This window comes from Neolamprologus multifasciatus, chromosome 23 (genome assembly GCF_963576455.1).
Source record: "Neolamprologus multifasciatus chromosome 23, fNeoMul1.2, whole genome shotgun sequence".
In the NCBI taxonomy this organism is placed as follows: domain Eukaryota; kingdom Metazoa; phylum Chordata; class Actinopteri; order Cichliformes; family Cichlidae; genus Neolamprologus; species Neolamprologus multifasciatus.
In genome coordinates this window covers 9,172,484-9,186,872 of record NC_140460.1, presented here as the reverse complement: position 1 = coordinate 9,186,872, position 14,389 = coordinate 9,172,484, and the positions used below count along the sequence as shown (strand labels likewise).

Sequence of the window (14,389 nt, the reverse complement as noted above, 5' to 3'; positions counted from 1 at the left end):
GGCGAAGACCAAACCTTCATACTTTGCATTCTATTAGACAATAAAGCGCTATAATGAGGCGCAGTACGCTTTTATGGTTTTAAATGACCGTGGGCGCATTTACTGAAACAATGATAACACTTTTCACATAGCAACACATTTCTTTATTGAAACAAACATGCCAATGAAACGTTGGACAAATTTTCAAATAAGGCTGGTCGCAATATTTATTTCTTCAGTTTTTCTTCGATCAAATAAGCTGTTCTTTCATGACAGGCATGAAGTCTGTGCTCTGAGAACAACTATTGACGTTAACATCAGTAATCGTTAACATCAGTTGACAACAGACAAGACAATCCAAAGCAAAGTCAAATATTATATATTATATTGCACAAAATTCAAACAACCCCATATAGGTTGCACCCACAGTAGCTGATGAACTAAAATTCTCAACATTTGCATTAATCTGTAGCAGAATGTAGTGCACACCGTTTTTTCAATACTGTATTCTTCTGTTGTTAAAAAAGCTTTTGCAACAAAATTAAAATATTACACATATATCTAATGATATATAGTCCCTTGTATATCCATTGGCACGTGCATGATAAACAGCCCGAGATATGCAGAAAGAAACCTACTCTGCTTTAGCATCACTGGATGGCTTAAAATGTATCATGTATAACAATTTATCATTAACTCTGTGCATTGCATTACCTGCAAGTTTTACATACATCATTACAGTCGTGTAGTGTCTTCCACATGTCAGCTAATATGACAGAAAATATCACACAGCTGCCCGGAATAATGAAACGGCAAATGGGATCTTATGCAAACCCCATATAGGGTTTTTATATTATTAATACTGGACGGCAAGCGAAAAAAATAAATATTGTATCTGCTCATTACTGCTAAAGGGGAGTGAAAACGATAATAATACCAATAAAGCATACATGAAACACTACATGTATAAAGGCTAATTTATACTATCTCAAAAACTGACATAGATTTAACTCTGTTTTTGCAGCTGGATTGAAGGAAGAACTATTTAAAGTTTACATTTTTTGATCTTGTGTAGCGCCATCTTGTGCCAGTACAGAACACGACATCACCGGATTGGTTGGTTGCAGCTAATAGACTTACATTAGCTTATGTTAGCTAACTAGTAACCAGTAACTCAGGTGAGAATAAGGACACTAAAACTAAAAAGCAGTCTAAGGGGATCACTTTTGTGCTGTCCCTGGCTGCAACAATAAATGTTATCAAAAAAACAAAAACAAAACAAGGCTATATTCAGTTTCACTTTCTGTTTCTTAAGCAGTAAGTGTTTGTTTGTTGTTTGGTTAGCTGCATTGAAACAGTAAAATCCTCCTGTTAGGCACAGTAGGTGACCAACACTTGTTTACAAAGGTTTATAAAGCACTTTATGAATGAGGACTGTGTGGAGGAGACCCTGTTTGAGTCAGGTGACAGGTGGTTCACCAGACAGACACGCTGCTGTCCGATACCGCACCTTTTCTTCAGTAGGTGAGTGTACCTAGAAGCTGGCAAAACAGATGTTGGCAAGATGCAATCAGCACTATTTATGCAATAAAATAGTCTCTTTTCCTATGCACATCCAAACAGTTTACAACACAACATACATAAAAACATCCATACATTTTATTGCATAAATTTGATCGCATGTTGTGGCCTTTAACTGATTGCGCTGCTAGGTACATCTGGCCAGACGAGGAAAAAATCTGAGTTTCTAACACCAGCTTGTTGGTCTGGTAAAACAACCTGTTACTTGACTCAAACAAGCTCTCCTCCACACAGTGCTCATTTAGAAAGTGCTTTACGAACCCAAACATTACAGATAACAGGTGGATTTTCCTGTTTCAATGCAGCTAGCCAATTAATAAAGAACCAATTACTGCTTTAGAGACAAAAAGTGAAATTGAACAGCATTTCCTTGGTTTTTTAACATAAAATTCATCATTGCAGCCAGGGGCAAAGAAAAAGTGATCCCCTTTGATCCCTGCTTTTTTTGGTTTTAGTGTCCTTATTATCACCTGAGTTACTGGTTCTGTGATTAGTTAGCTAATATAAACTAATGAAATGCCCTGGTGATGTCATGTTCTGTACTGGCACCAGATGGCGCTAAACATTTAAAAAAAATGTAAACTTGAAACATTTATTTCTTAAATCCAGCTTCCCAGAGAGAGTTAAATCTAGTTTTTGAGAGTAGGGCTCCATAGTGTACATTAGCCTTTGTACGTGTAGTGTTTCATGTCCTACTACATAGAAGTAATATAGACTGATATTATCAGTCTATTATAAGTTGGCAAATCTGCAGAAAAATAAAATACTACGGTTTTTATCTTTGGCCAAGTGGCAAAAATAATAAGAAACACAGAATTTGACACATGACCCACAGAGATATTATGCCCAAGCCATTATGAATGTCCTGTATATTAGAGCTCCACATTATCAAAAATAAATTTGAAAGTGGTTTATCTGAATTCAGTGTGGACTGATTGAGATGCAATAGCAGATTCCAGTCCTAGTGAGCCTTCTTACATGGGTTATCTAAAGTCTGGCAGCCCATGTTGGTAAATTTCACCCGCACACGGAACAGAGTTCCATCTTCACACATGCAGAGCTTGTACCTCTCCTGACCTTCATTGAAATACAGATCTCCTGCAGAGTTAGGAAAACGCGTGGCATTGAACATGACCGATCCATTGAGCACGATGCTGTTCTCCTGCGAAGACAAATCATCATTACTCATCGATCTTCTGGCCCTTTACTCGATCGGCTTTATTGTAGGAAAAATTCCATACTCACAGCCCTGAGCTCAATGTTTCCACCCATTTTGAACTCGATTGTCCGACCCATGATGTTGACCCCTTCGTTACCACGAATGATGGCAGAGTCTCCTCTAATGTTCAGGTCAGATGCAGCATTACTGGTGATCTAAAAGTCGCAGAGAGAATATGAAGTGTAGAATATAATGTTATGAGCAGCAACACAAGACTGTTAACAAAAAAGTTAAAAAATAAAATAAAATAAAAATGATACTGTGAAAGACATTTTTAACAACTATTTTTTCCTCCACTTATTAAATGTGATGCAGCATGTCTGCAAATATCTCTTAAGGCTACTGTATTTCCATTAAGCAGTTTATTAGCAGTATAATCTGAAAATAAATAGCACACTATGTGCACACTCTATGCTGGTTAGCTGGGACTTTTCCAGCTAGCCTGGATGAGGAGGAAACCCCCCGCTCAGCGCAGCCACATGTGCCTGAGGTGTGACCTGGGCAGTTAGCCAGTGAAATTTGCTTCCTCTGTGATGCTGGCAACTTTTCCATTTTTGGCTTGTGGCAATACAATTGCGTTCATTGTGGTCAACAGACAGTTTCTTGTAGATCTAGTGGCATTTTTATCAGAAGTTTAATCATTTACAAACGTGTACACAAAAGTGTATTGTTACTAAATTTAACAAATATGCATCTTTTGACATCTTCAAGTTAAAAATTCATAGAAAATAAAGAGATATAAATTTAATCTTTTTTTTAATTCTAGAAGTTTAGAAAGTTTAGGAAAAAAGTAAAAAATACATTTTTCTAACTTTAGCTGTGTTTTTGGAACCTGCGTCACAAATATGTCGCAAACATATTTGTTTGTGGTTATTTATTCTGAATCTTTTGAAAGGCACCACTGCTTGAAATTCAGCTCTGTTACGAATCTTCTTGAAACTTTGTTTAGCAGCTTTGCACACCTGTTTTTTCTGTCAGGTTCTCTCAGCCTCTGATAAACTGGAGTCATGGTGAACTGTAAACTTTATATCCCTCCATAGACTTTCTAGATTTTCAGATTTAAATATATTTCTTTAGAATAGTCCAATTTTGTTTAAACATTCACGTGATGTGGCGTCTATGAATGTTTGGATCTGAAGTAGATTTGTGAAAACAACTTTCACTGGGTTAAAAGATGAATTCATAACTGAGCCTTTCTTCTGTTTACACTGATGAAGTTCAGCATCTTCATGGGGACTTTTCCGTGTTCTGTAAATATGCTGTTTTGCTTTACCTTTATGGATTATTAGCTAATGTTTGGTACAGGTTATAAAACACTGACAGGACTAATGAAATACTTTGTTATTGCACCCATCAGTGAGTTACTGGAAACCGTACACACCCTTTCTGTGGAAGCTTTTTTAACGCTGAGGACTTTGACTCCTTTGGGCAAATGAAACTCGTGGTTTTCAAAGTCAGTGCTGAAGAATGTGGTCTGGGTCCGAGGGTCTGTGAAGGATATGCCGACATCACTGACGACTGAGGTCTTGTCCTTTTCTACGCTCAGCTTTGTAGTGCCTTGCTGGAAGACTACCTGTAGCAACACATGTGAAATAAAAGAGGAGAGTTTTTAATGTGTGCACATTATGGGCTTTTCTTGTCTTTTTATCGATACTCAGCTTTTACTAAACTCTGTAACACACTCTGTATTGCTCACCGGGTTGTTGTTACCAACAATGACCAGATCCTGGTCTTTACGGCCTCCTACTGTGCTCTTGTGCAGCGGGTGGACAATACCCATGTCTGCTTTCTGTTTGAAGCGCAGCAGGCCACTCTCATGGAACTCCATACTGTCGCAGCCATTCGGACCGATGCGGATCACTGTCCATATAACCAATGTGATCTGTGAGGCGACAGCATGCACAAAATATACAGATCACACACTAAAAAAAGCAACACACAGACAAATACACTGATGTTTTAGGTACTCACAATTAAATTAATTAAGGCGAGGAGGAAGAGGATGATGATGATGCACACAGCCATGTTTCCTTTGCGTCCTCTTAGCCCTGTCTTATGAAGACGCTCTTCCTCTATGGGTACATAGCCTGCTTTGAAATTACTGTTGTGCTCCTTGTTGATGGTGCGGCGTTCTATGGCTTTTTCTCGCATGGACTTCTTCACTGGCCCATTGGAGCTTTCCTAGAAGCCAGAAAACAAACTCTGAGGTCTAATGCTTACAGTCTTAATAACAAGTAATAACAGATAATAAAACCTGTAATCTATGGTGTAACTGTCCCACATTTACCACGTAATTCTACTGAATTACTTGAAGTATCTACTGTTTCTAAATGTAGCCGCTTAAAATGTAGTTATAGCAAGAAATGGTAGTAACAATTAGAGAAACTAATTATACTGTAAGAACTTATAAATAAGAAGACCTATGAGTACCTATGAGTATTTTAACGGAGAAAGAAATGAAAGCTACATGCATGCATTTTTAAATTAATTAACACCTTCATGTTGTTTTAATGGAAAGTAAAGACAACCTTTCCTCTTTTTACAATGTAATTGCACAGTTGTTAGGGTGTATTTGAGAGTATCCACTCATAGGCCTAATTTTTATAGCTTTAGAGCACATATTGATTATTGAGATTGGTTTACCCAGAATCTCACGTTTACGCACCAACTGTTGTATTTTCTTGACTTTCTTTTCTTTTTGAATCGCCTCTACTTTCTTTTTAGGTTTAAATTAAAGTTTTTAGTTCCTGCTTGTTTTCAATGTCCTCTCTGCATCTGTTAAATACCCGCGACAGCCTGTCGCTGGCCATAACTAAAAATAAACTGCACTCACTTTGGCAGCAAAATGGAAATAACATGCTCTCCGCTGTATCAATATTACACAGCTATAGTTTTATTCTCTTCATAGTGTTGTAATAAATTCGCTGTCAAACAGCAGGTCTAGTAAAAGAATAAGATTTTTATTTATTTCCATATGACGCTTTCGCTACCCATAGCAAAGGCCACTAATGTTTTCTGTTACACTGATATTCCGATAGAGCCAAGACAAAAGCCCAGTACGCTTTTTTTTTTTAAAAATTAATCCAGTTTATATTGTGTATTATTTAGAAACTTATATATAAGTGTTCCGTTAACAAAATGCAAAAAAGGCGGAGAAAAACGCAAGAATAACAAGAAATACAGAACATAACGGACCTGTTCAGACGCCATGTTGACCCTCCCTCTTCTGCTTGCTGAGAGTTCGGAGCAAACCACTTTTCACAGATAAAGGGGATGACAGTACTCCATAATGATTACGTTTTTAGTTGTTGACTGAATGGTAGTTGAATATGACTTGACTATAGAAAACAAATACATACACAATAAATATAAAAAACAGATAAATAAAAAAAACTATCAATTTTTTTTGGATGACATTGAAAAATGGCATATTCCAAACTCAGCCAGCCAATGACAGAAAGATCCTAAAATAGAAGAAACGGTCCATTCATATTTTCCACAGGTGAACTGTCAGCAGCGGCCACGATTCTTAAATAATAATAATAATAATAATAATAATAATAATAATAATAATAGATAGATAGATAGATAGATAGATAGATAGATAGATAGATAGATAGATAGATAGATAGATAGATGTTAATTATATATATTTCATAGCTGTTTCATAGTGATCATTTTTTATCACAAAATATTGTGATACAATTGTGATCATACACTCAAAAAGTCATATTTAGGATAACGTATTTAAAGGCATTAATTGAAATGATTGCTAATTTTAATCTGGATTACAATACATGAGTACAACACACATAAGTATTCCAGTTATTATTTTAGATACTACAATGAACTGCACATTTAATTTAGCATGTCATATTATCGTATAATCGGATTTGACCCAACACCGCCACTCAAGCAGCACCTGACCCCAGGGGGGGGGTTAGTTAACTCCCTCGGCATTGGTTTCGTTTAACAGGATGTCATTACGATCGTATTTACATCTGGGGGGAGACAACAGTCTGCAGAGGCCTGACTGAGACGGGAGTAATTTATTTAAACCCTGCGTTGATTCGTTGCTCCCGTGGTCTCCTCACTCGGTTGCCACAACTGAAGGCGACGCTTGGCATTCGTGTCGCAGGTCCAGGAATTTTTACTACACTCCTCGTTAAGACGTACCCCCCTTCCGCCTGCTGCTAAAGCTGCAGGCCTCCTCCTGGGGATTTTTAAAACCTCCCGAGGATTGTGGATCGACATGGCTGACACTTTAAGGAGATTGACCAACACATCTTCATTCAGCGTCTTACAGGACAAGCTTGAGAGTTGGCACAAGGACTACCATGTAAGTTCATCAATAAGTCATGATTGACCTAAATCTGACCACGCAACTTCATCCGTGTTAGCCAGTCCTATTTCCACGATCACTATCCACTGAATTGGTATATTTGCATACAGTTGAACCTTTTAGCCAAAGGGTTTCAGATATATTATGAGCATCCTCGTCTTCAGAACATGACAAATAGGTTTGTTTGCTCTCGTCCATTACTGATTTTTATTCGTTAAACCTGTGATTTTCATTTGTTTTGTTCCACTTTATTATTATAATCATGAATAAAACTGTTACATGCAGGTTTGGAAACGCTTTAAATCATTTTAAAAAATACAGCAAAGGAATGCATTTGTTTAGATTTGATTTCCCAGTGGAGTTTGGTTGGTATGGACGCCGGTTGCCATGGGTACTTTTAGACAGCTCCAAAGATATTTGCCTCAGGTTGAGATGGTTCACTTCCTCTTTCTTCCTGTAGAGGCAATAACTTCAAACGCAGGAATCAAATGCCTTCGAGTGTTTACAGCTAATACGAAATAAAGCTAATAAGAAACTAATAAGTAAAAATGAGTAATAAGTAAGTAATAAAGAAATAACCCTCATAATATATATAATATAACAATATAGCACTATATCGATTAATTGATTATATATATTGAATTTTTTTTTAAGTGAATCGTTGTACTAGACTGTGACAGCTGGGAAGGCTCCATGTGACCATGATGGATAAGTGGTTAAGATAATGGAAAAATAAATTTGTTTCCCTTTTTCTTATTTCTTTTTTTAAACCCTCCAAGGTGATTTCTTGTGACCAGAATCTGAACAGATGTTGTGAGCTGATTGAAATCACCGCCAAAATCCAGGGCCAACTGTTTGCCATCCTCAACCTTACAGCTGCAGAAGGTACAAGCTTCATCAGTGTATTTATGTTTATTTTATTGAGCACAGGTTCTAACATTTTGTCACTAATCAGGTGGACACTATGCCGGAGTGGACACTCTGAAAACACGACTACTACCATGGCTCGGATCCTGTTTCTCAATGGCGAGGCCCTCAGTCAGCGATGACACCAGTCTACAGCTCATCCAGGTGACTCCATCTATCACTAAACCAGAAAATATGTCAGAGTGTTCAACCATTCAGCTCTTGTACTGTATCATCATCATTTGTTAATGTTAGGATTCAGCAGAGAAGGACAGAAAGATCAGGGAGCTCTCTGCCTCCCATGAGAATGACTTGCAGAAGCTGGAGACTCAGCTGTGCTCCGCTCGGCTACAGCTGGAGTCGGTCAGAGCAGAGTGAGTCTAAGTTATAGATAAAAAAACTGTCAGACCTTCTTACCTCAGCTTCAATGGCTCATATTTAACTACACTTTGGTCAGTAAATACAGGTACCGATCTGTTTAAACAGGCTGCTTGATGCTCAGAAGGAACTGGATGAGACAAAGAGCAAGTCTACAACCACCTTTCTGGCCACTGAAGATGAAATATTACAACTGAAAGCTGAGTAGGTGATGTAGATGATTTACTTGTTTTAATATGCATGTATGAGTTTTTCTGTTAACGTGAAGTGTGTCTGTGCTTCAGTTTGAGATCCGCACATGAGCAGGTGGACATTTATAAGAGAAAGCTGGAAGCTCTCGATGACTATGAGCGGCAGATTCGCCTGTTGAGAGACGAAGTGTCTTACCTGAGCACAGAGAAAGCCATGCTGCAAGCGAGGTACACACACAAACATTACACGCTCACACACTGACACCGTTCAGCGTCTTAAATAATTAACATGTTAGTTTTTTTCTGTCTCTCAGGTTGGTGAGGAGTCGTTCTCTGAGCCCTTTGTCCAGGCACAGCCGCTCTTCCAGCCCCGGAAGGAGTGAGTCACCCACCCGAGCCCAGCTCACTAACTCCTCCCGCCACGCCCGCCTTGTGTCGCGCTTCAATGACCTATATGCTGTGGAACGTCTGGATGCCCAGGCCCTGCTTCGCCGCTACATTTCTGACTTGGAGATGGTCCAGAGAATAATCTTTATTGCAGTTGTGGTATGGCTGCAGCTATTTTAGAGCTGTGTGTACACAGAGCTGATCATTTGATCTGCTGTCTGCTGCGATTCATGGAAATGTATGTATTGCCTGCTTTCCTGTTATAGGAATCCTTCAAGACAGCAAAACTGGCTTACCGTCAGTTCAGGCTACGAGTCAGAAAGACACTGTCCACATCTCACTTTGGGCCGGAAGGTCTAGAAGATGCAGCTGTGGACTACATCGTCAGAAACCTGGACCTTTACGATGTTCAGACCAGCGTCAATGTAGGCTGATGCGTCTCATGTGTTCTGTGCAACACTCATGAACAAAATGCTGTGGTTCTGAAACCGTGATCGTCTTTCATCTCTGCAGGATGTCATCAATGCTATGAATGTGAACCCTCGGATCTCCTTTCCGCCAGAGGTGGACTTTGTCCTCATCAGTTCGTTGATCAGAGAGGCATGCAGAGTGGCCTTCGCCATGCAGACACTGGACCCTCCACTGGACTTGGGCTTTGCCACTGATGGAGAACTATACAATGACATCAAGTCAGTCCTGTTTTTGTACATCCAGCAGTCATTTGTTCATTTTTTAAAGGGAAAGGTTTAAGTAACATGTTTTCCATGCTGCAAGCAGTCACTACAGAATATCACTCCTTGAACTTCAGCCTGTCACTGAAAGCCTCTACCAGTAGATGTCACCCACAACACTTAGATGCACACTTCCAACTCTCCCCCGTCTCTTTCCCTTAAGGTATCGGCGCAGCTACGACTCTGAGTTCACTGCTCCTCTTGTGATGTACCATGTGTGGCCAGCCTTAATGGAAGGAAACACTGTAATAGTGAAGGGCGAGGCTGTGACTAGAAGTGGTGCTCTGGTATTGGTTTTTTAATGTTTAAATATATCACAATTACTGGATGTTATTTAACAGGCTACGTGAGGACACGAAGATGCACACAAAGCTCACGTGCATACTGGTGGTTTTTCTGTTTTTGCAGTGGAGCCAAAGCCGCAGCAGAAGCAGTAGTAGCAGCCCTGTGCGCTCTCGCTCTCTCAGCCCAACTCGCAGCCTTGTAAGTCACTATAATATTAAATAGTCCAACCACACAGAAAGAAAAGCACAACTTGGGAGTTTTGGTCACACATGGGATAATTTTCTTTTCCTGGGTATAACATCGCTCAGCTACTCATGAAATTATGATTCCTTTCACTTTTTGTACCTAACAACGTGCATGCATACCCATGGCTCTAAGGGTATGTATTTCAGAATCACTTTTTAAAATGTAATTTGGTTTGTTTAAGCTTTAACTTACTCAAAAACTGTAAGTATAATCATCATCATTGTCTTTTTTAGGCATTTAACAGCAGAAGAAGCTTGTCTCCTGGATGTCTCAGAGCTAGCCAGCTGTGACATTTGGCCACATGTGCTGAAAGTCAAATGCATGGTCACACTTATGCTTCTACCAAATAAAGCAATGAAACCGTTCTGTGTGCATTGTTGGAAGGAAGCTTTACAGGACATAAGATGATATAGATTAAGCAAAATTAGCCCAGTAGATAACTGAACAGTTGTTCTACTATATTTACTCTATTAATTTTTGACTAACAGTATTGTAGTGATGTTTGGGAACTTAAAGGAAAGGCATATTTCAGGAACAAAAAAGACCTGCACACTAGCACTTTATTGGTGCTAAAATTAGGACCCATACTCAACACTATCAGTCAACATTTCAGTGGCAGATTGTATTACTGTGCTAGTAATTGGTGCTAATTTAACATCCTCCAGTACTTGAGTTACAGATTTTTGGTCAGTGTTTTTAGTGTTTGTTGGATGCTGTGTTGTTATTCTTATTTTATTTTTTTATTCTTTTAATATTTTTCGTTATTTTTGGTGCTGTTGTTCTATGTACATATGTAATACCAGATCAGACTTTCAGATAAGATGGTGATGAGATTTTTCCACTAAAAACGTAAAGAGTTGTTCACGTCGTCATTGTAAAAAACCGAAGGGTCAGTGGCAGTTTTTTTGGGGGAAAAATATCCGGGTGCATTCAGTGTGACAGTGCGTGTCTTCTTATTTCAATGGATTAAAGAAGAATTAAAACATATTGATTTTACAGTGATTTGGTTTGCAATGTGAGTATCCTTTAATGGTGCCTTATATGATTGTTTTTTGTATTAAATGGCTGATGTGTAGTTTAGTGCAACTCCAAACTATTTTTTGATTTGTAATGTATCATTTTATATTGATTAAAGACTTTTTTCTGTAGCCTTAGTTCAGTGTAGCAATTAATTTCCTACAGACATAATTTTTTTTTTTTTTTTATCAATTTCATCAAAATAGCATCAGAATCAGAATCAGCATACTTTATTAATCCCTAAGTAAATTAATTGGGTTACATTTGCTCCATTACAGTAACAGTAACAGAAAAAGACTAGACTATTTAACAATACAATATGTTACAAATTTAAGAAATAGCACAATATATACAAATCCCTCAAAATAAATATCAAGGATTGACAGAGGTGATTGTAAATAAATATCAAGAATATTGACAGCAACATTACTGAGTAGTAAACAGCATGTACAAGAAGGATGTAACTGTTGGAGTGTTTACAGTGCATTAGATGGAGGGGTTGCACAGGGAGATGGCCACGGGCAGGAATGATTTCCTGTGTCGTTTAGTGGTGCTTTTTGGTAATCTCAGTCTCTCACTGAACGTGCTCCTGTGGCCAGCCAGCATGGAGTGGGTGGGAGGTATTATCCAACACTGTCTTTATCTTGGACAACATCCGCCTCTCCGGCACCACCTTAAGGGAGTCCAGCTCCATCCCCACAACGTTACAGGCCTTGCCGATCAGTTTATTGAGTCTGTTGGCATCTGCGACCCTTAACCTGCTCCCCCAGCATGCAACAGTATAGAGGATAGCACTGGCCACAACAGACTCATAGAAAATCCCACGCATAGTCCGATAGATGTTGAAGGACCTTAGCCGCCTCAGAAAATAGAGATGACTCTGGCATTTCCTGTAAAGTGCAGTGGCGTTTTTAACCCAGTCCAGCATGGTAATGCAGTTAAATCAGAAGGGACAGTTTTCACCAAAACCATTTTTAAACAGCTGATGTGGTGTGGACACCCAAGTTTGTGAATGTGATAACTCGAGAACAAAGTGACGAATTAGTTTAAAATTCATACCATAGGTATTTCTACGAGGTGGCTGAGGGGTACCACTGGCCGTCGCCAATATTTTTTTTTGCTGCTGCGTCTTATACTTTTCAAATAGCATTACATTCCTACAGCCCGATCCGACGGGGAGGTGTGGGAAGCTTGATCGGCCACCCCCCCCCCCCCTTCTGGCTCGCCTCTCTGCTCTCTCCTATCTTGTCCCTTTTGTCTTATTTCTCTCCATCACCTTTTCTATCCCTTTGAAGAAATGAGGCTCCATAAATGCTAAAGAGGTAAGTATTATTTCTCAGTTGCAGTGAATAGATAGGAGAAAATAAACAGTAGAAAACTAAACAGAAGAAAGAAGAAGAGAAATAACAACTTAACATGAACCAGTGACACACTCCGGAGCCTGATAAACCCTGGCAGGGCCTCCTTGGATGAGGGTGTCCAGTAATAATGGCGGAAACACCCGATGAATCCAAGGTCCACTACTGACGATCTGTCCCAAATCTTAATATGGTAATCTAGATCAGATCTATAATCCCCCCCCCACAAAAGAAAATGGCAGATTAGCCTGGGTAAAAGACTGAAAGTTGAGGCACACAATGATGTGTGCTGCTGGTAAAGTTTCTGGGCTGCCTTTCCTCATAACAGCCATCTCTCAAGATTCTCGCCATTTAAAGCAATGCATTATCAGGGACTATAGCATCTAGTCCTTTTAATGAATTTCCTACTACTCTGTTTGAACAATAGGATTTGCTGCTACTCTATCAAAGCTCAAGAAGTAAAACACTGCAATGTGTGGAGCTTAATTTAAGTGTGGATTTACTCCATCATTCAACACAGAATTAAAAAAAACATGGGTTATCACATTAATTGTGCAATTTCAAAAAGCCTGCAAATATGTTACGACGTTTTATGAAAGTTGGAGGCGGAGAAAAGGAGCCTTTACTGGCAAATGCAAATCCCAAAGTAACACAGAACTGAAGTCCAGCCAAAAAAACAGCACAGGAAGCATGAGAAAAATCCGGGAGCACAACAGATGTCTTGACACAAAGGGGCAAAGACGTTATTGCATGTACACAGTGTGCAAATACACTGCACAGGTGAAATCATCAACAGAAGGTGAAACTAGGCCAAAATATACGAGAAAACCAACCTACAAAGTAAAACAGGAAATAATTAAAAGACAATTAAAACTGACCCTAAAACCATGAGTCACATAGTGGAAAATAGCACATGAGGGCAAAGGCACAAACTGAGAAGAATAAAAACAAAATCCAAACAGTCTCAAATACTAAAACTCAGCACTATAACAGAAAAACTCCTGGATTGTGGCAATTTAAATGAAATGTTTCTAATAAACTGTGCACCGAGTAGAAATAAAAAACAAAATGTTATCCTGTTAAAGCAGTGTTTTTTTTTTAAAGAAGTGAAAAGTATAAAGGAATAATAGCGCTCAGACTGACACATTATCTTTACACTTGGACTAATTTCTTTGCAGAATCCCAGCAGCAACACCCCAGTTAAGGCAATTTTTTATTCCTGAAATCTAATTAGCTTTCCCTGTTTGCTGGCCTTCTTCCCACCAGTCAAACCAATTATACTGTCAGCTCTTCAAAACCATATCTAATATCGGAAATCAAGTGTTAGTTCTGCTAAGCAGAAATTACACACTCACAAATAATTGCAGCAATGTGTGGTGCAGTGTTGGTTGGCTATTTGCTGTATTATGTAACTTGCACTATTATCGAGAGTTTTTGATGAGAAAGCTGCTTTTGCTGTTTTGATTAGATGCAATCATGGTGATTATACTCAGCTGCTGTGACCAGAGATTTGGTCTGTGTGGTCGCTGATTAAAGATTACATGGTTGTTTTTAGCATTAGCATTTGTTTGTATGAAGCGTGTAACATTATCCAGTGGTTTTAAGGACAGAAGAGTTTTACATGTAGCTTTACTTTACATTACATTATGTTTAGGGGCGATCGTGGCTCAAGAGTTGGGAGTTTGCCTTGTAATGAGAAGGTTGCCGGTTTGAGCCCCAGCTTGGACAGTCGCTGTGTCCTTGGGCAAGACACTTCACCCGTTGCCTAC

At 38.9% G+C, this 14,389-nt stretch overlaps 2 protein-coding genes across 2 annotated transcripts; one reads left to right on the top strand and one right to left on the bottom strand.

Annotated features, from left to right (window-relative positions):
• Window positions 1-120: 120 nt before the first annotated feature.
• Window positions 121-6,102, bottom strand: sgcb (sarcoglycan, beta (dystrophin-associated glycoprotein)). Its single transcript, XM_085149913.1, has 6 exons — window positions 5,975-6,102; window positions 4,751-4,960; window positions 4,476-4,661; window positions 4,161-4,352; window positions 2,806-2,934; window positions 121-2,722 (listed from the first exon to the last, which is right to left on the bottom strand). The coding sequence occupies exons 1-6, from the start codon at window positions 5,987-5,989 to the stop codon at window positions 2,522-2,524; spliced, it is 933 nt and encodes a 310-aa protein (XP_085006039.1). The 5' UTR covers window positions 5,990-6,102; the 3' UTR covers window positions 121-2,521.
• A 580-nt stretch (window positions 6,103-6,682) lies between these two features.
• spata18 (spermatogenesis associated 18) lies at window positions 6,683-11,393 on the top strand. Its single transcript, XM_085149910.1, has 12 exons — window positions 6,683-7,118; window positions 7,901-8,006; window positions 8,077-8,192; window positions 8,283-8,401; window positions 8,514-8,609; window positions 8,690-8,824; window positions 8,911-9,142; window positions 9,250-9,408; window positions 9,497-9,672; window positions 9,878-10,001; window positions 10,123-10,197; window positions 10,479-11,393. The coding sequence occupies exons 1-12, from the start codon at window positions 7,032-7,034 to the stop codon at window positions 10,533-10,535; spliced, it is 1,482 nt and encodes a 493-aa protein (XP_085006036.1). The 5' UTR covers window positions 6,683-7,031; the 3' UTR covers window positions 10,536-11,393.
• Window positions 11,394-14,389: the final 2,996 nt, after the last annotated feature.

Bases quoted from the DNA above. Each gene is read 5' to 3' on its own strand.
- sgcb (XM_085149913.1), bottom strand. The intron at 4,353-4,475 runs GTGAGCAATACA...GTGTTGCTACAG, and splicing joins TTGTTGGTAACAACAACCCG to GTAGTCTTCCAGCAAGGCAC. The intron at 2,935-4,160 runs GTGTGTACGGTT...TGCGACTTTTAG, and splicing joins AAAAAGCTTCCACAGAAAGG to ATCACCAGTAATGCTGCATC.
- spata18 (XM_085149910.1), top strand. From the start codon at position 7,032: ATGGCTGACACTTTAAGGAGATTGACCAACACATCTTCATTCAGCGTC. The intron at 9,143-9,249 runs GTATGGCTGCAG...TTCCTGTTATAG, and splicing joins TAATCTTTATTGCAGTTGTG to GAATCCTTCAAGACAGCAAA. The intron at 10,002-10,122 runs GTATTGGTTTTT...CTGTTTTTGCAG, and splicing joins TGACTAGAAGTGGTGCTCTG to TGGAGCCAAAGCCGCAGCAG.